Raw genomic sequence first — 27,509 nt, 5'->3', positions numbered from 1 at the left:
CAGCCATAGTATTATAATCACAGCAAAATAAAAGATCATCATCAAGAATTCAACCAGGATTTATATTTCCCCAATTATCCCATATTTCTGGATGCTGGACTATTTTTCTCATGTTATTTTCTTTGGCTTACCATTTTGGTATTCACTTTTTTTTTATTATCAACTCATTTTTATACCTAAATGTCAAAAATTTTAATTTGGTTCATGATTTCTTTATTTATTTATAAAATTTTTATCCATAATTTTCTTCTCCTTCCTTAATAATTCCTTATCTCAAAGAGTATTTTTACATATCTTTAACATGTTTTATCCCTTTTAATTTTTATATAATATGTCTGCACAAATTCTATGTTGGAATTTTTCTGTTACTCATCCTTCAATGGGATGAGCTCTACCAGGAATTAATTTTTGTTTAAAATAGTGTTTGAGAGAGAAGAAATGGAGGATGACAGAACTGACAGTGTCAAAACTATATTTATTATGAATACAAAAATTCATTATATTCTCCTTTAAAATATTCTATTAGAATATATGCAATCTTTTTTAGAGACCCAATGCTGTCACCTCCCCCAAAGGAAAAAAAAAGAAGTCATTCTTACCTTCAGAGTGAGTTTATCACATTGGCTAGATATGGCAAAACTGTACACCCAGCGTTCATAGTAAAACCCCTTTAGCTCTCGGATTTACTTTTGGTGTTTTTTTTTTAATCTTTGTTAAAAGATATTTCAGTGCGGCGCCTGGGTGGCTCAGTCACTAAGCGTCTGCCTTCAGCTCAGGTCATGATCCCAGGGTCCTGGGATCAAGCCCCACATCGGGCTCCCTGCTCAGTGGAGAGCCTGCTTCTCCCTCTCCCACTCCCCCTGCTTGTGTTCCCTCTCTCACTGTCTCTCTCTCTCTCAAATAAAATCTTTAAAAAAAAAAAAAAAGATATTTCAGTGACTGTTTTCCTTCTGTTGTTTTTATTGACCTATCTTTAGAGAGTTTTTTATTTGTTTATTTACTTATCTGTTTATTTGGAAATTTAAAGGTGAATCCAAGTAAAGAAGGATAACAAGCCCATGCCATCAACCCTTCAGGCTTCCATCATATGTTTGCAATTTACTTCCATGAGACCACTGTTTCTTGTTTAAAATAGAGCATTTTTGATTAGGCTTTTTAGGATCATCTCACATTCTTAAAGAAAGCACTGCTTTCTTCAATATATGAAGAAATCAGTGTTTTATAGTATAAAATGACACTGTTGTAGTCAATAGATTTAAATCATAGTTATTCTCTAGTTGACTTTTAGGTGGAGTACATTTTTAAATCCCTTTACATTTCATATTTGCTAATATGTAGGAACACATGTCACCTAATATCAGAGCTGGTATATTTTCCAATGATTTTATCCTTATTTTTCTTCCCTGACTGAAGAGGCCACATCTTTCTGGAGACCTCAACTACGTTCCAAAGATGCTCCCTTCCCAGTCCTATGTCAACATCTCCTTCTTCCAGCCACATGCCTTCCTGATGATTGGCATCCCAGGGCTGGAGGCTGTTCATGGATGGATCTCCATCCCCTTCTCCTCCACGTACACTGTGGCCCTCACTAGAAACTGCCTGATCCTCTTGGCTGTGGGGAGAACTTCCAGCCTGCACCAATCCACGTACTACTTTCTGTCCATGCAGGCCCTCACCGATGTGGGCCTCACCCTGTCCACACTGCCCACCACCCTGGCTGTGCTCTGGTTTGACCATCGGCTCATAGGTTTCAATGCCTGCCTGGTCCAGATGTTCTTCCTCCACTCCTTCTCTGTGGTGGAGTCGTCGGTGCTCCTGGCCATGTCATTTGACCGCTTTATGGCCATCTCCAACCCTCTTCACTATGCGGCTATCCTCACCAATAATGTCATCATTAGGGTTGGACTGGCCATTGTGGCCCGTGCTACCCTTTCTCTCTTCCCGGTGCCCTTCCTGCTTAAATGTCTGAACTTCTGCCCTAACAAGATCCTCTTGTCCCACTCATTCTGTTTCCATCCTGATGTGATGAGAAGAGCCTGTGCTGACATCACCATAAACATCCTCTATGGGTTCTATGTGGTACTGTCCACTGGTGGCACAGATTCTCTGCTCATCGTCCTCTCCTATGCTCTCATCCTACACACAGTGCTAGGACTGGCATCTCCCAGGGAACGCATCCGAGCCTTCAACACATGTGTCTCCCGTATCCTGGCTGTCTTTGTCTTCTTCATCCCAGGCATTACCATGTCCATGATACACCGTTTTGGGAGGCACCTACCCCCCATTGTACATGCCCTGGTTGCCTATACATACCTGGTGGTGCCCCCTGTGCTCAACCCCATCATCTATAGTGTGAAATCCAAGCCCATCAGGGAGGCCATGATTAGGATGCTAAAGAGGAAAGACCAAGGCTGATGAAACTATGAAATATAACAGGGTCTGGGTACCATAAAAGAAACTTCCTGTTCCTTACAGGAAACTGCTACCCTCAGCAAGCACTGAAAACTCCTAGCCAAGGCTAGTGGGAAGACCATCAGGATTATTCATGTTGCAAATTTACAGTCACCATTTACTTTGTACTGGAAACAGTGCTGAGGATTAAAGACTGAAAAATATATTAAACATGATTCTTTCTCTCCACAAACACAATCTTGTATCAGGACAAAGGCAGGTAAATACAGAACCAGAATACAAGTACCATAATAAAGTTCTGTGCAAGAGATTACTAGAGGAACTGCAAATTAGTAGTTGCCAGAATTTGCCTGGGAAGATCAGACAAACCTCAACAAAGGAGAGAATGCTTTTAATTTCATCTTGAAAAATGTATAGGGCTTTTCTAGGCAAAGTAGGAATTCAGTGAAAAAGAGAAAAACCTAGGAAGAAAGAGCAACATGAAAAAAAAAGACTCCATGTTTCGAAGAAGTAAATGTTTTATGGAAAGATAAGCATTCCTGAACTTCTTTACCCCTCTACCACTTGTTATATCTATACAAGTGTAACTGTGGCATAGAGTTTGAAGAGGGAGTGGTACAGGATGAAGCCAGAAAGGTTGTACAAATTGTACACAATTGTACAGAACTACACATACTATACTGAGTAGATTGGTTTGTCCAAAAATGTATGAATCATTTATTAAATATTTTTTACTATAAAATAAGTGAGGAGTATGAATTGCAGGTTAGAAGTGTGTTGACATATAAGCAAGACTGGAGCCAAAAAGACTATCAGCTTAAGCTCTTATCTGGTCTCAGGGTCTTCTCAGACACCATTTACTCTGCCTGTAATGTTCTCATCTCCCCCCATCCCCTTATCTATGTATCATTTCTACCTTCGCTTCTCATTAGTCAAGTAGAAGTTAATTTCTCAGAAAATCCTGTCCAATTTTCTTTTCTACATTATTCACTGGACTGTGCTTGTCTCCTATGCAATATATGTACATATGCAATAGTCTGTCCCTCGACTAGACTGTAAACCCCAAGCAAGGGTGCCAAAATATACTCAGTTTCTAGTGGTGTCTGTGGAATAATAGCTGCTTAATAATTCTTTTGAATGTATATATGAATTTGAATGGGGAAAAGGGCAATAGATTAATTAATTAAGAGATAATTTGGAAATGTTTACTCTGGTCATTCAGAGAAAAGAATACATAAAAATAATTGCAAAGTCTGTGGAAAGGTTTCCAGTTGAGCTTGGATAGCTGACCTGGAGATATGAGAAGTGCAAACCAACTGATTGAACTAAAGTCCCTCACCTAGTGAGGCTTTCCTACTTTTTCACCATACAGGATCTCCCAGGCCATTTTCCCAGAATTTATGCCCTTCACACCTCAGTGAAATACTTTGGCTCCATAAAGACTTTTTGTAGGAAAAAAAAATTACATTACTAAGATTTGTTAATATATTTCTGTTTGAGTATACCTTCTTTTTTTTCAAGATTTATCTTTTTTTTTTTTTAAGATTTACCTATTTTAGAGAGAGAACACACATGAGTGAAGGAGGGGCAGAGAGACAGGGAGATGGAGAGAATCCAAGCAGACTCCCCACTGAGCACGTAGCCCAATGAGGGGCTTGACCCCAGGACCTGAGATCATGACCTGAGCTAAAATCACAAGTGAGACACTGAACTGACTCCTCAAGTGTACCTTACAAAGTGAAGCTGAAAGGGGATGTGTGTCTTTCTTCTTAACCACCCCCCTATTTCTCCCAAAAGTATGAGGTTCAATATTACAAGATCTTAGTATATGGTGTCTGCACTGGGTAAGTAGACTCATGTGTTATAGTGGTTAAGAACACAAAATTTAGAGTCAGGAAACAAACCTTACTCAAAATCTGTCAAACCTGTGTCTATACTAATCAGCTATCTAACTTGGGAGCATTTTACCTTTTACGTTTTAACAAAAAGTTTTTTTTTTTTCTTTAGTGACCCCTATGTGCCAGGAACTCTGCTAGGTAATGAGAATACAAAGGTACCAAAATCAAACTTGATTTTTTTTTTATATTTTATTATAGAATTTCATTGAATTTTCAGAAAGAAAAGATACATCATCTACAAAATACAGAAAATTATTAACATCAGAATTCTCATCAGCAACAACAGAAGCCAGAGGATAGTAAAACTTTAAAATCAAAATCTCCAAATTGACACAAGTAAATAACTACCTAAAATTCTAATTCAAATGAAACAACCTCTGAAAATGCACAATATAATGTTGTGGGGTTTTTTGTTTTTTGTTTTTTGTTTTTTGTTTTTGTTTTTTTTTTGCTCTATGGCACCCAGGTAGGTCCAATATGCTGGTTTTATTTTATTTTTTTATGGAAGGAATACACATCAATTAAATATCTGACTTCTTCTGTCACCAGCCACAGAAATGTCTCTTCTTTTAAAGGCTCTTGTAATTATCTCAAGCTCATCTGGATATAAATTCCCTATCTTAAACTCAACTGTGCCATCTAACATAACACAATCATAGGAGTGGCATTTTACCATATTCAAAGGTTTTTGGAACTAGACTAAATATGTACCCAAATAAATGCAAATTTGCAATGACATTAAGGACATTTAGGCTCCTCCTCCCCTAGTAGACTATAAGTTCAATGAAAGAAGAGTCTGAGCCACCTTTGTTCTGCATTGTATTCTCAAGGCAAGGTTTGCACTCATTTTAATAGCACTTAATGTTAATAGCACTAAAAATGTATTCAATGACTGTATTAGTTTTCCATTGCTGCAAAAAAGTATTTAAAAAATTAGCATCTTAAAACAACATCCATTTATTACTTAACATTCTGCAGGTCAGAGATATGGATGGGCTTTGTGAAGTTCTCTAAATGGGGGTCTCATAAAACCAAAATGAAGGTGTTAGCCACTTGGGTTCTTATCTTGAAGCCCTGGAGAAGAATCTGTTTCCATATTCATTTGGGCTGTTGGCAGAAGCCAGTTCCTTGAGGTTGTGCAACTGTTGTCTATTGGCCTTCCTCAGCTCCTTAAAGCTGCTCACATGACCCCTTTCATCACCAAGCCAGCAACAATGCATCACATCCTTCTCATGCTTTGAATATGTCTGACTTCTTCTGTCACCAGCTAGTTGCAGAAATGTCTCTTCTTCTAAGGACTCATATGGGCTCAAGCCCACCTATCTTAAGGTCATCTATGCCATATAACACAATCCCATAAGTGATATTTCACATATTCAAAGGTTTGGGGAACTAGAACAGGATATTTCCGCGGGGTGTTTAGAATTCTGCCTACCACAGTGACTAAATAAATGGATTAATTAATGGATGTTTCTATGAAAGTACACAATCAGGGTATCTGACCTGTTCAAAGGATTAGGAATGGCTTTTCTCAAAAAATGATAATTATGAGGATGTCCAAATTTTGAAGAGAAATTAACTAAGAAAAAGGAGAGTGTTTAGGGAAAGGTATATTAGGCAAAGAAAGCCTTGTCTCCAAAGAGCTTGTAGAAGGGGAAGCATGGTACAGTAAAGGAATGGAATGAAAAGTGGTGTGACTGGAAGTCAAAGAGCAAAGAACCTATGGTTCAAGACAAGTATGAAAACATAAATGAGAACCAATGAGAAATATGGAAAATAATTAATGTGTTAATCATGGATGAGGGTTGTTTTGACACAATCACATTTATTTTTAAAACAGCATTTTATATTGTGTTGTAGAGAACAGATTAAATTAAAGCTAACAGGCATGCAAATTTATCAGTTAGAAGGCCACTGAAATAGTTGAGATTTTGTGGAAACTTGGACGAGGTATGTGGAAATAAAGAGAAAGAGATGGGTTTAAACTTATGTAAGTAGAAATTACATAATTTGATTTTGGATCAAATATGAAGGCTAAGGAAAGGCCAAGGATGACTGCTAGTTTGGGACACTTCAGGGTAAATGGTGGTATCATTAACTGAAATATGAAACATGAATAGAGAAATTTAGTTGGGTAAAGAATATCATGAGCTTGATTATGGACACTCTGAGCCTGAATTCCCTTGAAGACATCCAAATGGCTCCCAAACCTTGCTAACTATCAGAATTATTTATGGAGGCTTTTTAAATTTATAGCTTGCTAAGCCTCTATGCCAGGCCTCCTGAATCAGAATCTACAATAACTACAGGTCAAAGCAGAAATGAAAAGGGGAATCACTAATTATTTTGAACTGAATGAAAATGAAACATATCGAATTTGTGAGATGCAAGTAGTTAGAAGGAAATGTATAGCACTACAGGACCTGTATAAGAAAAAAGACCCCAGTAACCTCAGCTTCCACCTTAAGAACCTAGAAAAAGAAGAGAAAATTAAAACCAATATAAGCAGAAGAAAGAAAATAATAAGAGAGAAAATCAACAAAACAGAAAAAGGAAAACAATAATGAAAATCAATGAAACCAAAATCTATTTCATTAAGAAAAGCATTAAGATTGGTAAGCCTCCTGGCAAACTGAACAGAAAAGACACAAATTATCAATACCAGGAATGAGAGTGGTGACCTCGCAGATATTAAAAGGATTATAAGAAAATACTATGCCAATAAATTTCACAACTTAGATGAGATGGAAAATTTCTTGGAAGACCTAAAACATCTTAAGTCTGGATCAAGAAAGGGTGATACATCTTTCACTCCTTGGAATCTTCCTTCCCATCACCCCCTTTTCTAAAGATTCTTTTTCTGGGTGATTTTCACTAGAAGCAATTTTTACCTTCAAAATTCCACACTCCCTACCTTTGAAAGTGTGGCTTCTCCCTACATTTATATGTCTATTTTTTTTTCTTTTTTTTTTAAAGATTTTTTTTTTTCAAGATTTTATTTATTTATTTGAGACAGAGAGAATGAGAGAGAGAGAGCACATGAGAGGGGGGAGGGTCAGAGGCAGAAGCAGGGAGCCCGATGCGGGACTCGATCCAGGGACTCCAGGATCATGACCTGAGCCGAAGGCAGTCGCTTAACCAACTGAGCCACCTAGGCGCCCTATATGTCTATATTTTAATACAGAACAATAACTCATGAGAACAGCTTAAAAATGAAGGTAGGGAACAGATTTCCTGTCAATCATGGTGGTGAAAAAGATGAAAAGGAAGAATAAGAGAAGGAGGAGGAGGAAATGGGTTTAGAAGTAAGTCAGGGCTCTGGACATGTCTGGGAAGAAGACCCTGGAAAAAGAGCAGCTCTACTTCCTATGTAAACTACCCTGGGACTTCTGGTCTAAAGTGGACTTTCTCTCATCCACCCCAACTCTGTTCTAAGTGACAGACGTTATAAAGAAAGGATACTTTGGGGTCAAGGAGCAAGCTCACATGGTTATTGCTGAGAGAATATGTAGTAAATGAAAGCTCCCTAAGGTGAGGTTCTCTGTCTTATTCTTCTCTATTTGTTTAGTGCCCCCAAATAGTTCTTACTTTACGTTGAATAAGAGAATACATAAATGTGTTAATTAGGTGATGCTGGCTCATGACATGGTGATGATATGGTGCCACCTGCCTCAGCACTGACTCTTCCTGTAACCTCTCTCAGGAATGTCCATTTTTCCAAGAGACTCCTTTAACTACCAGTTTCCATGATGAAGTGTTGCCTGGCAGTTTTCATGCTGAAGTCAAACACCAACAATTGAATCCTCTTCTAAGTCTCCATTTCAGATATCCAGATTCTCCATCCCCCCATTCTTCAACTTTCTTAGGATTAAAAGCCCTGTATCCCTGTTAAGCTTCCTTAGGAGTAGAAAAGGCAAACTATAATCTGATTCTGCATCAGCTTCATTCCCTTTGGATCAAGTTTAACATAAAGAAAGCTTTGAGATGTGAGGGGAATGGATAAGAAGTTGTTCTGAGAATACAGTAACCCCCCCTTACCCACAGTTTCACTTTCCATGGCTTCAGTTACCCACAGTCAGCTGCATCGGGAAGCAGATGAACCTCCTTCTGACATGTCATCAGAAAGTCAATAGTTGCCTAATGCTACATTGCAATGCATACATCAGTCACCTCACTTCATCCTATCCTGTAGGGATTTTATGATCTCACATCATCACAAGAAGGAAGGTGAGTACAGTACAATAAGATATTTTGAGAAAGAGACACCACATTCACATAACTTTTATTATGGTATATTGTAATTGTTCTGTATTATTATTAGTTATTTTGCTAACCTCATACTGTACCTAACTTATAACTCAAACTATATCATAGGTATGTATATATAGGAAAAATACAGTAGAGTATATATAGGGTTTGATATTATCTGCAGTTTCAGGCATCCAATGAGGGTCTTGGAATGTATCCCCTGTGGATAAGGGGGGACTACTGTACCTTAAGAGATATACAATATACATCAACTCTGAAATCGTAAACCAATGGTTTAATATGGTCTTTTCCCAAATTCAGGTCTGTCTATCTTAAAGGCAAGACAGTGGAAGGGTTAACCCTACACATGTATGTCCATCGTACCCAAGGGAGTCTTATCAACTTAATTAAAGGAGTAATACAGGATATTTTTTAACTTGAACATATATGACTCAGAAGTCTCACCCAAACTTTTCTGAACTATAAATGGTCCTGTTTTAAAGTATGAGCCAAAAGGTCTGGGGACACTGAAAAGAAAATGTTTCTTTTGGCCTGACAAATGATAAAGAGCTTCATTTTATAAGGTGTTACTAAAAAGAAAAAAATGGCAAAAGTCAATTCAAAGGAAACAGAGTGAAACGGATTTAAAAGTACATGAAACCATTGAGAGCAAGTACTATAAAGTAGCTGAAAAACACACTATGTGGAAAAATTAGAGATAGTACACTGAAAAAATAAGATGGGAACAGGTATAAAAGTGAAAAAGAATGGCCTATTGTCATTCTAAGAAGTAATGCTATATGGCAGGCAATAAAAGACCCTCAGCAGATTTTAAGTAGGGGAGCAAGATAATCGGAATTGTGTTTGAAAAAACTTCTGCAAACTACATGGGATTTAGGACTAGTGCAAAAGATGTTCAAGGCAAGGAGACAAATGTGGAGGTATAGCAATCCTCCAAGCAGGAGGTGAGTAGCTGGACTAGAGCACTAGTAGTCAGAATAGAGAACACAAGGCATGTTTATGAAACATTTCTAAATAAACATAAAAAATGAGTAACTTATAGACTGAGATTTAATATTATTCAGACTACTCCAGGACCCAACAAAGATCCAAGTGGTTTAGATGGTAGGGACAGAGACAGCAATGTCCAAACAAAGGAAATGGGGAAGGTAAAAGGATACCCATGTGAAAGGCACATGATGAAGGTCTTTGTCCAGAACATACCCTAACTTCCAGCCAAATCTCCTAAAAGAGGCAGCCTCTCATTCCTCTCCTTCTAGTCCTTAACTTCAGGCCCTTCCAGGTGACCCAGACAGTATTCATGAAATAAGTGACCAGAAATCTGATCTAGAAGTCAGAGTCCTGCTATAGTTTGTCTCTATATCTGGCATTTAGTATTTATTAAAAAATTACATAAGGAAGGTGGTTGTAGGGGTGGTGGTGGTGGTGGTGGTGTGTGTGTGTTTATACTCATAAAATGGTTAAGTCACTTAAGATCAAATCCATGAAACTTATCCTGAGCATATTAACTACCACAGACTTGGAATCCCTTCTAAAATCTAGGATAATCGCTGCATCTTTAGAAAAAATTTTAAAATGGGTCTGATTCATCTGTTTATTATCCATGTCTCTAATGGATATATTTTCAAATATATTTTTTCAAATATAAAACAGATACACACATTCATCATATGCCCATACAAAAGCATGCATACAAACACTTATAAAAAAATCTGGAGAGGGGCTCCTCAGTGGCTCAGTTGGTTAAGCGTCCAACTCTTGATTTCAGCTCAGGTCTTGATCTCGGGGTTGTGGGTTCAGGTCCCCCATTGGGCTCCACACTGGGCATGGAGCCTACTTAAAAAAAAGATCTGGACAAATTAACACCAAAATGTTAACAACTATGTACTGTATGGGACTAACATAATAAAAAAAAAAAAAGTTTGTCTTTTAATGTGACAAGTTTACTGGAATTTATTATATTTTTCTTTTATATTTTATATTTTATAAGGTTGTTTACAGTGATCATATACTGCTTTCCCACTAAGAACCAACATCTGTCTCCTCTTTCTCTCTCTCTCATTCTCTCTTTCTCTCAATCCCTATGTCAGGGTACTACTGGGTAAGAGGCTGTTCCTCCATCCAAAATGACCAAAGCCTGCACTGACTCTAGTTTATGTTCCTAGTTCTGTTGGCCACCACTCACCTGAACATATCAGATTCCACACTGCTCACAATTCTCATCCTCTGGATTCCAATCCAAGAAATCTGATGTGCTCTCTCCATAGCCTCTCTACCAAGCAGTCTGCTAGCTATAGCCAGAAAATTCTGGCTGGCACTGTGCCATGCTTTCTACTACACTATCTGCTTCTCACACTCACGTACCTCTCTTTGAGTCTAATTGCCCCCCCCATGGGTGGTGGTCTCATTTCTGCCCTGTCTATTCCCACTGCACTCCCGTAGAGCCCACACCCTCTCCTTCCCATTCTTCTTCCTCCTCTAGAAGTGTTGTGTCTACCTTGTGAGGCTCTTAGGTAGACCTCTGGGACCATATTCATGCTAAGTACAGCTAGGAGGGGTGTAGTCTTTATTGGCCTCTCCCACGGTCTTATTTTACAAGCACTAATGCTATGGGCTTCCCCTGCAGGGCCATTCAGAGCCTAGGGGATATGTGGTGTCCACCTATATGAGCTACTCAGTTTCTTTGAAGCCATGCTTGCTTTAACCTTGCTTTCTGGCTAGCCACATGGGCCACTGGCCTTGCTCAGCTCTTGATTCCTGGTCTGTGAGAGACCCGCCATTTCTGACATGAGCTTCTAAGTGTTCTCAGCTGCATTTCTCCATAAAGTGTCTCTCCAGGTATCCAGTGAGTGCCTCCACTGCTAACCACAATATTTTCCAAACTAGCCACTTTTTGGGAATGAACCAAACACACTTCTGCTGCTACTACCCAAGTATGGTGGCAAATGAACCCAGAACTATTGGGATTAAAGCCATCAGCAACATTAACAGGAAATTCCTATATGCAATACTAAGTGAGTGAGGAGGAAATTAAATACCTCCCCTAAAAAATGCAAGACTCTGGAAATGTATAACTAACTCACGGGTTTCTCTAGCAGATCCTCCCCACAATATGGGATTGGCATCAAAAGACAATTTTTTGTGACCTCATATAATTCACTGATCCCCATTAACATCAATTTCCCCATTGGAATAATAGTGATACTAATCATATTCCTGCCCAGATCAAAAGGTTGATAAGAAAATTAAGGAAAAGTGTCCATGAGCTGTGAAAACTCTCAAAACAGATTATGTTCTCTCTCATTCATGTAGGTAACTATAGTCTTTTCAAGGTTCTACTTCTAATCCTCCTCTTAAGGGCTGGTGCCCAGAAGAACAGAAATGATTTATTCTCTGTGGAGATTATTTTGAAGAAGGAAATCCAGGTATATCTCTTTTCCTGGGATCCAAAACAGTTGGGGATTCTGAAGAGGAAATCACAGTTTTAAGCCAGATTATCTGATTGTACTGCACTCTTGTGTTTATTTTACTTTGCCATGCTTAACCCTTTCATCAAGATCCCTTAGATGTGCCACTCTCATCTCAGAATGCTATGGACTATCAGTGCAAGCAATTAGAGATTTGGACTACATGGTTAAATGGGAAGGAATAACCCTCCAGCCACAACAACTTCATGGTTCTAATAATTATACAGAGAGAATTATAAAGGGAAAATATTTTAAAATGGAAATCAGTAGTATATGGGTCTACCCCTATCCTATAGAGATTCTCCAACCAGTTTCATGTTTAAAGAATCAGTTGTGTTTCTACTAGTGAAGATTTTTTTTCGCTAATACTGTCTTCCAAAATGTTGACATTAAAATCTGAATTGAAAAACTTTGAGTAAAAGGGAAGTTTTCACTGACATCTAGGGATCTGAAGTATGGGTAGTCACATGGAAAAGACGAAGTATTCGCTGCCGGATCTCCTTTGTCTTGAATCCGTAAACAATAGGGTTGAGCACAGGAGGAACAAGCAGGTAGATGTTGGCCATGATGATGGGTAAGAGGGAGTCATGCCGCTTGCCAAAACGGTGCACCATAGATAATCCAATGAAAGGTACATAAAATATGAAAACAGCACATACATGAGAGACACAAGTACCAAATGTCTTTGCTTGGGCTTCACGTGTCAAGCCCAACACAGTCTTGAGGATAAGCAGATATGACAAGGAGATGAGAAGTGAGTCCAGGCCAATGGCAGAAATGATGACAATGAGGCCATAGATGATATTGACATGGATGTCAGCACAAGCCAGCTTCATGATATCTTGGTGTAGGCAGTAGGAATGGGAAAGAATGTTGGAGTGGCAGAAAGGCAGCCATTTGATGAAGATAGGCAGGGGTGCCATAAGTGCAGTACCCCATACCACAGCAGCCAGGCCAATCTTGGTAACATTAGCACAGTGGCATGGCGTAATGGGTGGCAAATGGCCACATAGCGGTCAAAGGCCATGGCCAGCAGTACCGTGGACTCCATGCCAGATAAGGAGTGGATGGCAAACATCTGTAGCAGACAAGCATCAAATTGGATGATAGTGGAATTGAACCAGAAGATGGCCATCATTTTGGGCACAGATGAAGTGGAGATAAGGATGTCAAGGCCAGAAAGCATGCAAAGAAAAATATACATGGGTTCATGTAGGCTGTGCTCAGTCGGCACAATGTAGATGATTGTCAGGTTACCTAGCACAGCAATAAGGCACAGGGAGCACAATGGGAAGGCCAACCAGAACTGAGCTTCTTCCAAGCCTGGAAGGCCTATTAAAATAAAATATGTGGCACTGGATTCATTGCTATTGGGGTCCACCATAGTGAAGATGCTGAGCCTCAACCAGTGCCAGGCAGGTTGAGGCTGGAATACAAAAACAAGCCATTGTCAGATCCTCCAGGATCCCAATACCATGCTTTTTTCCCTCCACCCTGATGTCCTATTCTCTGACCCAAACTCTAACTTCATTGCCTATCCAAACTCTGATTCTACCCTAAACTCAACCTAACCACCATTTGTAACTCAAGGCCCAGTTCTAATTATTAATCCCACCTCTAAAGTCAATCTTGAAAACAAGTGAAATACTAAGACAAGTTGCCAGAAAGCAGTTGAGTGTGAAGAAGAGCTCATGGCCAGCATCAGAAAGGACTTCCACCATTCACTGGGCTCAGGATGTGTCAGTAATCTTTGTACCACCATTGAGCTATTACACGGGTTCCCTCAGACCAGGCAGAGAGCAAAACATTGGGAGCACAAGATTTAGAGCAGAGAGTGAGAGTTTAATTCAAACTGCTGGAGGGAGAAGGTATAAGGAGCCATATTTAACCTAGAATTTCAGGCAAAGAAGCCAAAGTCATCAGTGTTTAAATCTCCTGTACTGACCTCTCTGTAACCTATGACACTGTGAGGAGTTCCCTCCTTCTTAAAAATTTCTCGCTCCTCCTCCTGCTGCTCCTAATCTCGCTCTGATCACCAGTTCTTGGTCTCCTTTCTGGATCTTCAGCCTCCTCTCCTTGACCCTTAAGCATACTTTTAGATAATAATGCTCTCAGAATTTTATCCTTAGTTCTCCTCTTGTTCTATACCCTCTACCCTGGTCATCTTGTCCCTTTAAATAAATCCATTTGTTATGCATAAACTACTGATTCCTAAATCTGTTTAGCAAGCTTTGAATTGTCTTTTGTGATCCAGATTCATAATTCTAAAGTCTTAAAGAAAGGAATCACCTCTCTCTCAAGCAGTCCAAAAAACAAACTCTTTCTGAGGCAGTATTGTATGAGCTTTGAAATCAATCCTGGATTCATATCCCAGTGGATAACTTCATTGTGCCATCTAGGCAAATCATTTAACCTTTCTGAGCCTCAGTTTCTCCATCATTAAAATGAGGATAATAGTTGCTGCCTAACAGAGCTCAATATGAGGATTCAGTGAGATGATGAGTGTAAAGCATTTAACACAATGCCTGACACATAGTAAGTGTGCAAATATTTACATCTGTTGTTATTAACTGTTTTCCTCTAATATGTCCTTTCTTCTGTGGGGTGGGCTGAACAGCCACACAAGCTCAGAGACTCTGATTCTGTCTCCCATGCCCCCAGTGCATCTTTCTTTATCTGTACAATCCCAACAATCTTCCAAGCAAATGAAATCAGCTCACTATCTATTGCTTTAAAAACAAAAACAAAAACAGAAAACTCTCAAAGTTCCACATTAATTCTAGAAAAAAAGATCAAACTGTTAGGTTGTGGCAAAAAGTCTGTCTTCCAGCATCCAGCCCTAGGTTTCTCTCTCACCACTGCTGACCATGACCCCTGTGCTCCAGCCACATTAGAATGCATGCCATTTCATGAAGGTGGCACTGATTCCCATGCTTCTATGTCTTTTTGTCTTTTTTACTTCTTATCCCTTCATCAAGATCTTCCCAGATCCCCCTCCTTGACTTCCCACTGAGCAAAATCTTACTCATCTTTCACATCCTGGTTTACTGTCTCTCTCCTATGCTGTTTTGCTAAGCTTCTATCCCTGGGTGTAATTAAATGTTTCTCGTTCTGTGCTCCCAAAGAACTTTGTTTAGGTCTCTTTTCAAGCATTTACAGTCCTGAACTATAATTATTGCTATATTTATTTTCCCATGAATTATGGATTCCTGAATGGCAGGAATCCTACCATATTTATTATTTAGTATTTAGTTAACATTTATTGAAAATGAAAGTGAGAAGAATCCCTCAATACACATCTAATGAGGATAGCACAGCCAAGGAGGCAAGAAGGACTGACAGTTGTATGAACTATAGAGACTCTGGAGAAGAATGAAAGAATGTTTAGAAGGTCAGTGCAAGGTAGTCTTAATTTAGGATCAAACAGAAAAGGGCTTTCTTACCCAGGGAGCCAGAAGGCATGAGAGAATATGTGGAGAACAAGGCAGGTACAAAGCCTTGGCTCTACATAAATGCAAAGTAGGCATGCAGAACAGTTTATGCCCAAGAGACAGGGTGACCTAGGATCCCTCCTCTGCAGACATCAGCAAGAAGGCTCCGCTACTCCAGAGGGCCAGATATCTACACCATCCAAAAATTTCACATGAACAGACATGGTAGAATGGGATCACAATGAGCCACCTTAAGAAAAACTGGGAAAAATCATGGATTGGCATATTCCACCCTATTACCTCTCAGGGCCAAGTAAGCCAAATCTGGTAAGCAGATTTCTGGGGCTGGAAACTCAAGCCTCAGCTCAGAATAAATGCAGAGGACAATAACAACCTTGTAATGCTGCTGCAAAATTATAAGGTAAGACCTGTCAAAAGGCGTTGTAAAACCCGTATCACAGTGTACAACACACTTTTTAAATTTTTTCCATTAAAATGAGGAACAAGGTCCCTGAATATGTACAAAGTTGCCAAAAAATTTCATTTTCCCCTATTTGTCACCTAAATTGCCACTCCACCTTAGGCACACACTCATGGACACACACACACACACACACACACACAATAACTAGCAGTCGATCTCTCACAATGGCAAAGCACTGATGTGGAGATATCAGACAAGAAGAGGAATCACTTGTCCAGGAAGGGAGACACCTCAGCAGTATAAAGTGGGTAGCTACTGTTGGTGGAAAATATCAGGCTGGGACACAGAACACTCCAGCAAAAGGAAAATGAAGGAATAGTAGGGGGACCAGCCAGAAGGCACAAGCCTTGAAGCATCCCCATCTCCCACAGTCCTGCCAGGAGGCAGGCAGAGGAAACCCATGTCATCCAGCCTGAACGGGACTGTTGATAATTAAAACCATTTGCACGCACTCAGCACTCAGAGAGAGAACATTTGGAGCTCTGGGGGAAATCAGAACTAAATCACTCCATTTTGAAAATAAAACATACTCAAGGAAAAATAAACAAAGAAAGTCTTTTTTCTTTTTGAAAGCCTGCACTACCCTAGCCCCAGGGAATAGGCCTGGGATTTTCTCTGAAAAAGTCACACTATCTCACCAAGTCCCAGCCATGTGCCTTGGAAAGCTGTGAAGGACATCTTGGCCCTTTCTTGAGGATAGAGGAAGCAGAAGCTGCCAGCTACACAGAGCAGAAATACACTTTGAGGCCTTCAATCCCCATTCCTTCCTCCTGGCTTCCAGACCTATGACCAGCCCAGCCTCACGCTCTTCCCAAGAGCTCTCCAAAATCCCTCTTTCTCAGAGACCCATGGAAAGTCAGTCAAAGAGGTAGACCAGGGGCTACAAGCTCTGTTTATTCTGATCCAAGAGAATAATAATGAAGTCACTCCCAACACTGATTTTATTGCTTTTTATGATAACAGAAATCACTGAGTGTCTACAAAACGTTGGACACTGTAAAAAGATGATCTCTAACCTAAGAACAATTCTGCATGATAGGAATTCTATGTACCTTCTCTATATTACAGCTCAGAAAACTGGGTCCCAAGGGATTAAATAATGTTCCCAGGGTTGAACAGTTGACTAGAAAAGCAGAAATTTAACCTGGACTGTCTAACCTCAAGGCCTATACATTTTCTCCTACTCTAGGCTGCCCTTAATTGTGCTGCACCTTCTGAAAGCAATAAAATCTTCCCAAGAGGCAGGGTAGAATGGCCTGGTAAGTAGGACACCTGGCCCAGATAGACCCTTGGAAGGAAACTCAAGAGGGCAATGAAGAGGACCCTCCTGGACTAGGACTTGGGCACTCTCCTTTCAGCCCCAACTCCTCTGGCTGTGACTTTGGGTAGGTCCCATAGTGGAGATTAAAAAACTTTATTCTCTACCCAGTACTTTCTTCTTATATGATTAGAGCCTCTCATCAACCGGTCAGGCAAGTATTATTAATCCCACTTGACTGATAAGGATGTTGAAAGTTAATTAGAGCTATCAGTGCCAAATCCATATGCTTTCCAATAGGCCAGGCTACTGCCCTGCCCTCTCCCAGTCTCCTTCAGAATGTACCAATGTTTTATAAGGACTATTTTAATGTTAATCTCCAAGAAATCCAAACTTTGAGGACCCGTGAGTCTAGAGGGCCTCTCCAGGACTCAAAACAACCTGACCAACTCTACCCACTTATGTGCAGCAGGGAAGGGGAACAAGGAGGGAATGGAAGAAGATTCATAGTCATTGTCATTGTCTGGGCTAAATGCACAGAATGCTCCATGCCTAGGGCAGTGTGGTAGGAACCTCTGGTGTCCCTGCCAGCCTCTGTGGGAACATCTGGAAGAGAATGTCCTTGGAGAGAGCCCAGAATACCTGGGAGCCTCTGGCTCCTACTCCCAGGCCCAGAGAGGGAAGGTAGACTTCAGGGGTGGGCAAGAACTGTAGGATCTCATAACTCAGTTTATGAGAGGGGGGCACTTTCCTTAATACTCCATGAGTGTGGTAGCCCCAGAATCACTTCCACCCCAAATCATCCACATCCCCTGTCCCCCCTTCTTTGCCTGGATTTGATAAAGCATATGAACCTTTGCAGGGCCTTGGCCACTCATTTTAGAATGGCCAAAATGAGAATAGAAATTGCACTCTCTCATTTTTCCAACTCAAAAAAAGTAGAGCCTCACTACAGGCTGGGAGCCTCACTCTACTCATTTGAGTCAGCCCGGCCCTCCAAAATCACCCCCAAATAGAGCTCCAGGGATTCAGGTTCCTGCCCCTCCATGTCCCACATAGGACCAGAGTCAATAAAAGTCCCACAGACCTGCAAAGCTTGACCTGGTAAACAGTGCCCATCAGAGCTACTCTGTTACCTGCACACAGGGAAATGTGGTGCAGTGAAAAAGCCTGATCTTGGACTTTGATTGATATACTGATGTTTTTCCAGTAATCATTGATTGACTGTCATGTACCAGAACCTATGCTAAGCACTGGAGATAATGAGACACAGCGTAAACAAGGCACAAGTCAGAACTCCAGGGGTGGAGAGAAATTGAGACAAATCATGCAGCTATCACAACATGTTGGTAAGTACAGGCCTCAGGAGCAAAGCAGACAATAGCTTACCAAATTGTCAGGCCCAGAGGGCTTCCCTGAGGAGGTGACCTCTGAGCCAAGCCTTGTGGGGCCAGTCACAGTCAACCAGGCAGGGTGGAGAGTATGGGGACAGCAGCATTCAGTTAGACAGTAATAACATACTGAGTACCTACAATGTGCCAAAACTAGAGATAAAACAGTGGATGAAACAGAAAAGATCACTGCTTTCATGGAGCTCATGCACTAGGAGGGAAATAACAAACAGTAAACAAATAAATAAGCAAGAACATATCAGGTAAAGATAAGTGCACCTAAGATAAGATGGAGTGAAAGGATAGAGAAGGACAGGGAGGGAGGGCACCCATATTTGAGAGGGGGTCAGTGACAGCCTCTCTGAGGACATGACATATGAGCTGAGAGCTGTATGATAAGAACATGTCAGCCATTCTGAGATCTAGGGAAAGAGCTGAGGAGACAATAAAAGGAGAAGGTCTTCTGTTCTGGGGATTCACAGAACAGAAAGAAGGTCAATGGTAGCCAGGGTATCGAGAACACAGGAGAGTTTTAGAAGATGAGGTCAGAAAGGAGGGACGGGGCCAGATCATGTAGTGGCTTGCAGGACATGGCAAAGGGCTTTCATTTAATTCTGAATCACCTGGGGGAACTAAAGCAACAGACTGGATTTGTTAAAAGTGCACACTGGCGGGGCACCTGGGTAGCTCAGATGGTCAAGCAGCATCTGCCTTCAGCTCAGGTCATGATCCTGGGGTCCTGGGATGGAGCCCTTGAGCAGGGCTTCTCCCCTTCCCTCTGCCCCCACGCCCAGCTCGTGCTCTCTCTCACTCTGCTCTCTCTCTCTCTCAAATAAATAAATAAATAAATAAATAAATAAATAAATCTTTAAAAAAAAAAAAAAAGTGCACACTGGCAAATTTGAAGACCCAGAGAGTCACATCTTGTTTGGAAAGCTGCAAGTGGTTCAGTGGGGCTGGGGAACAGAATGCACAGCAGGGGAAGTCACAGTGTAGGTGGTAATGCACTTTTTATATGAGATGAAGACTGGACCCTGACCCGAGGCACAGACTGAGTCAGGACCAGAGCCCCAGGAGGGCTGCTAAGTCCCAATATCAGCCACAGAATGACTCCCGATACAGATTATAGAATGAGCCCTAAACCCCCAATCACAAACTAAGTTTCAACCACTCTAACAACCTGGGACTTGTCCTGTTAACACACAAACCACAATCTAACTCTAACCTAACCCCAACCCAGTCTGCTTTCTGACCCTTCACCTTCATTTAGGCCAACTCCTGCCAAGACCTAGATGGGCACCCCCAGGAAACTGATCACTAAAAATTGCTTGAAAACTACCCATAGGCAGCATCTACCACTGCCCATGCTTCCCTTCACCCCACACAGAAACTGCTAACACTGTCCTTTGAGTCAGGAGCCTCCTTCATGCTCCTTGGCTCCACCCCTGTACTTCTGGTTCACCACAGCCTGGTTTCTCCTTCACTTGGCAAGTCTAATGGGAATTTCCTAGCTATAAGAAACCCACACACCTGTGCATACCCCTTGTCTCCTGCACTCACGTCAAAGGCCTGGAAGAAATGTGTGTCTTTTTCTCCAGTCCTCTTCCCATAGAGGTTTGGCAAACTGTGCTGAAGTTCGGCACTCTCTGTCTCCACCCCCTCCTTTGGGCCTCCCTAGTCAGGGTTATTTATTCTCTGTCTTACCTCCTCCCTCCTTCTGCTTCTCCCTCCTGGGGGGTGCGGAGGTGCTGCCCGGAGGGTCTATCAGCAGGTACTCCTCAGTAGCCAACTGTGGGTCTGGTGTCCTTCTTGGCTTCTGTGTCCTGGGAAAGTGTACCTCGGGTATGGGGAAGGAGGGGCAGCGGGTAGGAGGGTCTCTAGAGTCCTCCCCAGATGGGCCCTGTGCCAGCAGGGATATTGGCCAGTTCCCAATGTAAAGTTAGACAGGGGGATGAGTAAGGAAAGGCTAAAAGAAACTCATTTGTGTGGCCATGGACTTCGTAAGGGGCTTTTCTCCAAGTTTCTTCCCGGGCTCATTCAACTCAACCAGAGGAAAAACAAAATAAGCTTTCAGTGAGGCCCCATAATTAAGTACCAGTCCCTCTTCTTCCTGAAGCTTTCTCTGTCCTCTGCCTTCTTCCTGTTGGTGGCCTCTGCTTGGGTCCTTGCTGAGTCTGGATCCAAGTGGACCCATCCGCCTTTCCCCAAAGCTCTAGGGCTACATTTTCTTTGTCTCCCAGGCTCTGGGCCCTGTGTCTAGCTAACTCATAACATGGATCCCTGGGGACCATGCTATCTTCCACTGCCTGGCCTTGGGTTTCTGAACTTTTGGCTGAGGAAGGAAGATGTGGTTTCCTTAACCCTCCCCTACCTCCAACACCAACCATATAAGACCAATGCCATCTGGTTTCTCTCTTAAGGGCAAAAATTGTGAAAGAATATTTTAGAGAGCTAGAGAACAATTTTAATGCAAAACTAAATACCTTACATATTTAAATACTTTTTTTAAAGTCTATAAATAAAGCAAAGTGAATTTTAGTTGGCTTCTCTTTGTTGTCTACTTACCAGTTTTACAACTCTAAGTTTTAAATTTACAACCCAGAGCACGCTAACTCAAACTATGCAAAAACAGACCACGTCAAATCAGGCCATTCCATCTCAAACCATATCAAAACTAGTGACAACAAGAGCTCCAGGTACCTGCAGACCCTGCAGCCTGACACTCGCTGCCATCACCCTCAAGCCATCTCTGCTGTTTCCCTAAACCTCCCAAACTTAGGCTGTGTGAAGACTTCAAATATATATATGTATCTCCCAGGGACTTCTACCTCTGGCCAAAATGGAGTAGCAAGAAGTAACATCCCCCTGAAGGAACCAAGAAATGGACAATATACATAAACAATAGTTTGCAAGACAGTGGGCATCAGGCAATGAAGTCCAGTGAGCCCTGAGATATGCAAAACAAATAAGGTGAAACCCTGTGGATTCCCCAGCTTCCTGCCCTAAGAAAGTTTCCATGTTGCAATGCAGGGAAGGAGAACCCAGGCAGAGTCCAGAGGACACCCTAAGTTAAGGACATGGAGATGAAGAGTTCAGGAAGATCAAGCCAGCTAGATTTGAAGAGAGAGTATCAAAGATGAGAGATCTATACAGAGAGAGAACTCCAGAGACGTAGAGGGTCCTCCTTCAGCTGAGGTCCTGATCAACACATGCATGTGAGCGAGCTACCTAAAGCTGGGGAAAGACCCACCTGAAAGACACTATCCAGTGCTCACACAGGGCCAAGAACAGTGATTGTTTCCACCAGCCAGACTGGAAAACTTCAAGATTCACAGGGTGCTAAGTAAAGAATGCAGAAGGATCTTGCCTCCGTAGTGGGGAATAATGAACCTCAGACTGAGCACTGCTCTAGTCCCACCTAACAAATCTTAAAAGCAAGACCCAAATGACCTAACTATGTACAAGTAACTTGACTGATTCCCTGAACAAAGCAGAAGAACATCTATAGGGATACGAAAATACGCAGAACCAAAGTAAAATCTTCACAGTCTCACAAATGATCAAATTGCCAGACACGCAAAGAAGAAAAATGACCCCTAATGAAGAGAATAATTAAAACTGACCTGAACTGAACTACAAGATAAAGATATTAAGATGATAACTATAACTGCATTAAATAGCTTAAAAAGTTAAGTAGAGACATGAAAGATATTTTTTAAAATTGAAATCAGGAGTGCCTGAGTGGTCCAGTAGGTTGTGTCTGCCTTCTGCTCTGGTCAATATCCTGGGATCTAGCGCTATGTCCAGCTCCCTGCTCAGTGCGGAGTCTGCTTCTCCCTCTCCCTCTGCCCCTGCCTGCCACTCCCCCTGCTTGTACCCTCTCTCTCTGTCAAATAAAATAAAATAAAATAAAATAAAATAAAATAAAATAAAATAAAATAAAATAAAATGAAAAACCCACAGACTCAATGAGCAGTGGGAGAACTTCAAGTGGCCTAATTACATGTGATTGGAGTCCTCAATGGAGGGGGGGGACAAAAAATAGGGGCCAAAAGTTTTCCAAATTTGACACACACTATAAACCTATAAACTCATAGATGCAAGAAGCTCAAGATAAAGATGTTTTAGGTACACAAAGGCTGAAATAATTCATTATCAGCAAACTACATCACAAGGTATGATAAAGAAACTCTTCAAGCAGAGAAAAATAACACCAGGTAGAAATAATGTACATCTACACAAAGAAATGCAGGACAGTAAAAACTGTAACTACATGGGTAAATACATAAAGTTGTTTTTTTATTATTCAAACCTCTTTAAAGATAATTGTTTAAATGAAAATAACAATAATTTAGTGTGGGGTTTACAAAATATATAAAAGCAATATATACAACAACAGCACAAAGATTGGGAGGAGAGGAATGGAAATACAGTATTATAAAATTCTTCTACACATTAAATGTTTAAATGAAGGTAGGCTGTGATAAGTTAATATATATTATAAACCTTAAGCAGCCATTAAAATAACAAAACAGTGGGGTGCCTGGGTGGCTCAGTCCTTAAGCCCCTGCCCCACATTGGGCACCCTGCTCCGTGGGAAGGCACTGCTTCTCCCTCTCCCACTCCCCGTTTGCGTTCCCTCTCTCACTGCATCTCTGTCAAATAAATAAATAAAATTTAAAAAAAAATAATGAAACAGTGATAGCTAACAAACCATACAGGAGATAACATGGAACCATTAAAAGTATTCAGTTAACCAAAAGAAAGAAAAAAAGGCAAAAGGGGGGAAAAACAGAAGGTACAAATAGAAAACAAATGGGATACCCCAATTAAAATACAGATATCATCAAATCAGATAAAAATGAAAGATGTGACAATATCCTGTCTATAAAAAAAGGCACTCCAAACCAAAAGACACAAATAGATGAAAAGTAAGGAATGGAAAAAAATATATATCATGATTACATTAATTATAAGAAAGCTAAAATGGCTTTATTAATATCAGGCAATGTAGATTTCAGAGTAAAGAATATTACCACAAATAAAGAAGGTCACTTCATTATGATAATTCATTATGAGAAAATTAAAAATGCTAAATATTTAAACACCTGTTAAGAAAATTTCAAAATACTTGAAGGATGAAGTGACATAACTACATGAAGCAATAGACAAATATAAAATTATATATTTCAATATCTCTCTTAAGAATTAATAGAACATACTTAATAGTAAAACAGATGTTTTCCCCCTAAGATCACGGGACACTTATCACTTCAATTCACAATATCCTGGCATGTCTTGCCAATGCAATAAAACAAACTAATCAACTAAATGTATCCAAATTTGAAAGAAAGAAGTAAAACTGTCTTTGTTCACAAACAACATGATCACCTATGTAGAAAATCTAATGCAATATACAAAAAACTTGTAGAAATAATGATTGAGTTTAGCAAAGTTCAAGACTCAGGACTAATGTAAAGAAATTAATTATAGTTCTGTACACTAGCAAAATGGATAATCATAAATGTTAACTAAATACCATTTATAATAGCATCAAAATATGAAATACAGATAAGTCTGATGAGAGACATGAAAAACCTGTACAATGAAACTACAAAACATTTCTGAAAGAAATTGAGGGAGACCCTAAAAATGAAGAGCTATACTGTGTTCGTGAATTAGAAAACTCAACAATGTCAATTCTCTCTAAACTGACCTATATCAATTCAGTACAATTCAAATAAAAATTCCAAAAGACTATTTTATATAAATTTTAAAACTGCTGCTAAAATTCACAGTCAGACCACCTTTGAAAATGAAGAACAAAGTGAAAGGATTAACAATACTGATTGCAAGATATCTTACAAAGCTACAGTAGTCAAAACAATGTGGTATTAACATAAAAAATAGAAAAATAGGTCAGTGAATTGAACAAAGAGTCTAGAATGGGACCCATACATATATAGATAACTGATCTTCTACAAGGATACAAAAACAATATAGCTGACCATGGATGGTCCAGTAGCATTAAAATAACCAGATATCCATTTGGAAATAAATTAACTTTGATCCATACCTTACACTATATACAAAAATTAACACAAAATAGATCACAGAGCTAAATGTAAAACCCAAAACTATGTTTCTAGGGGATGAAAAAGAACATGGATTTTTGTGTATGTGTATGTGCATGTGTATGTGTATGGATTGGGGTGATGAGTTTTTAAATACAATATCAAAAGTGTGTGCTGCTGGGAGCACAGCTCACTGACAGGACCAGCTGCGGCCTCTCTGGCTCCACCTCTTGGTGGAGGTGGGCAGGGAGTCGGAAGCAGGAAGGCCACACTTGTCCAGGCTACCCCCAGCCAATGGCTTAGTACTGACCCATTCCTGCCAATGTAGGAGCCTTCTGATGAGAAACCTTCACTTGGGGCTGCTCCTTTGGCCTGGCCAAAATGTTCTTAGAACCACACTTCTGTACTGACACATTCCAGATATCTGGAAATAGCCCAGTGGGTTGGATGCTCCAATCACCAAGACAACAAGATCCTAATCCTCTCAGCTTTGGCAGGGATTGAAGGCATTCGGGAGGTTATTCTGCTCACCTACCACCCTGTGAGAACATATGGAGGATCCATGAATGGATCTCCTTGGTCTTGGCTCCATAGACAACAGGGTTGACCACTGGTGGTAATAGTAGGTAGATATTAGCCATAATCACATGGAGCAGGGAGGTAGGGCCCCCCAGCCTGTGCACCACTGAGAGCCCAATGAGGGGCACATAGAAGACCAGGACAGCACAGATATGGGAGACGCGGGTGTTGAAAGCCTTGAGTGCTGCCCCCCGAGAAGACAACTCCAACACAGTCTTCAGGATGAGAATGTAGGAGAGGCCAATGAAGAGGGAGTCCACACCCATCACTGAGAGGATAATGAAGAGTCTGTATACTACACTGACCACGGTGTCAGTACAGGACAACTTCATAATATCTTGGTGCAAACAGAAGGAGTGTGTGACAGTATGTGTTTGGCAGTATGACAACCGCTTCAGGATGAAGGGCAGAGGGAAGAAGAAAACAAATCCCCTGGTCAGGGCAGCTAGTCCAGTCTTGGCCACAGTAGGCCCTGTGAGCACAGAAGCATGCCACAGTGGATGGCAGATGGCCACAAAGCGGTCAAAAGCCATGGCCAGCAGGACAGCTGACTCCATGGCCAACAGAGCATGGATAAGGAACATCTGGGCCAAACACTGAATCCTATCTCCTGGATGCCTGTCAGGAAGAGGCTGGCCATCTTAGGCATGGTGACAGAAGACAGGACGAGGTCAATGGTGGAAAACATGGCCAGGAAGAGGTACATGGGCTCATGCAGGCACCTTTCCACACAGATGATGAGGACAATGGCCAGGTTGCCCAGAGTGGCCAAGGCATACATAAAACACAGTGGAAAAGCCAGCCAAAAGTGTATGTTAGGCCCCAGGCCAGGGATGCCCACCAGCAGGAAATACACTGGGTGTACCAGAGTTCCATTTGGAACAGCCATGACAGGAACCAAGTCCTGAGACTTCTGCATGCCAAGTCCAGGGTCTATGAAGGGGAAAAGGAGAAACACCATTCAGTCATGGCTCAGAGGAGAGAAAGGAATTACAAGGGCACTGGCGTCATGATGACAGCAGCAAACAGAAGATAAAGTACTTGAAATTCTGAACTCCAGCCTCTCTGTGCTCTGAGTCTCTTTCTACACACTTCCCAGGGACCCATTAATCTCAGTGTGTGACAACCCACTCAGAAAACATGCAACAGCTCTTCTTTTCCAGAGCTGAAGCTGTGGACCAGAGCACTACTCTTAACCACTTCTCCAACACAGTGGACCTGCCCAGAATGTTCCACACTGACCCCAGCTCTTCTAGTGCATGTGAGGGTAAAGTTCATTTGGGTCCAGAGTGTAAGGCTCAGTCTGTGATTGCCTTTAACATCCATCTAATCTGATTAGGAGCAGAAAGCAGGGGTTCTGTCTGGTATGGGGTTTCAAGAGACAGATTTATGTTTAGGCCTGAGGAGCATTTCCCAAACTCCCCTGATAGACTAATCTGAAGCAGTTATTGAAAACACTATTCCCAAGGTCTGACTCCAGGCCCAGAGAATCAGAATTTCCAGGGCCAGGAGGTCCAGAAATCTGATTAAAAACAGTAATTCCTTTCTCCCCAGGTGAATTTTGTTTTTAATCAGGGAAATTTGTGAAAAGCAGTTCTGGTGTTCTGGGAGGTGGGGAGATGGGAGTGAAGAAAGATTATCATTTCTAGCCCCCAACAAAGAAAAGAACAGAATTTTTCATCAGGATCTCTGGAGAGCTGCATGAGAGTCAGTCCTAGATTGTGCTTGACTGGGGTGTGACATGGAAAGGAGACACAGGGGAAGAAAAGCAGTCCATGCTGCAGCTGGTGCTATGTGGTGCCCCCAGGCACATCCCCCTTCCACCACTACTCTCCCAAGTGATCACATAACCATGAGGCTCAACTTCCTTTGTCTCATATACCGCTCTGTTCTAGGGCTTCTGTCCTGAGATCCAACCCTCAAAGCTGCTGCCTCTTCATATTTCTACTCGGACAGCCTATGGGCCTCACACTCATCTTGCCCCAAAAGGAACCCCTTCCGAATGGTACCACCCACTCACCCAAGTCATCCAGGTCAGGGCAGTTAGTCCCATCCTGACTTTTCTGCTCTTTTACCTCCTCATGTGATTTTACTTTTGCAACTAATCTATTTTGACCTTTCCTCCTATTTAACACACCCTCTTTTCCTCCCAATCTCATTAAATCATCCACTCTGCTCTGATTATGAAAAGATCTTCCTAACTCACCTGTCTCCAAACCCAGATATTTCAATGCACCTTCTGCATC

The 27,509-nt window shown here is 41.1% G+C and overlaps 3 protein-coding genes across 3 annotated transcripts; 1 reads left to right on the top strand and 2 right to left on the bottom strand.

Moving 5' to 3' along the window:
• The first annotated feature begins 1,324 nt into the window (after positions 1-1,324).
• Positions 1,325-2,882, top strand: LOC123857443 (olfactory receptor 51I2-like). The gene has a single exon (XM_045894279.3). The coding sequence runs from the start codon at positions 1,453-1,455 to the stop codon at positions 2,413-2,415; it is 963 nt and encodes a 320-aa protein (XP_045750235.1). The 5' UTR covers positions 1,325-1,452; the 3' UTR covers positions 2,416-2,882.
• An 8,926-nt stretch (positions 2,883-11,808) lies between these two features.
• Positions 11,809-13,430, bottom strand: LOC123857444 (olfactory receptor 51E1). Its single transcript, XM_045894280.2, is given in 2 exon segments — positions 11,809-13,016; positions 13,019-13,430. Coding segments are annotated over 2 exon segments (942 nt in total). The 3' UTR covers positions 11,809-12,486.
• An 11,781-nt stretch (positions 13,431-25,211) lies between these two features.
• On the bottom strand, positions 25,212-26,477 carry LOC123857442 (olfactory receptor 51D1). The gene is given in 2 exon segments (XM_045894277.2): positions 25,212-25,861; positions 25,864-26,477. Coding segments are annotated over 2 exon segments (1,011 nt in total). The 5' UTR covers positions 26,225-26,477.
• Positions 26,478-27,509: the final 1,032 nt, after the last annotated feature.

Source organism: Mirounga angustirostris, unplaced genomic scaffold (genome assembly GCF_029215605.1).
Source record: "Mirounga angustirostris isolate CCGP_5_RB_7025 unplaced genomic scaffold, mMirAng1.0.hap1 SCAF_13, whole genome shotgun sequence".
Lineage (NCBI taxonomy): Eukaryota > Metazoa > Chordata > Mammalia > Carnivora > Phocidae > Mirounga > Mirounga angustirostris.
This window is presented reverse-complemented; position numbering and strand designations above follow the sequence as displayed.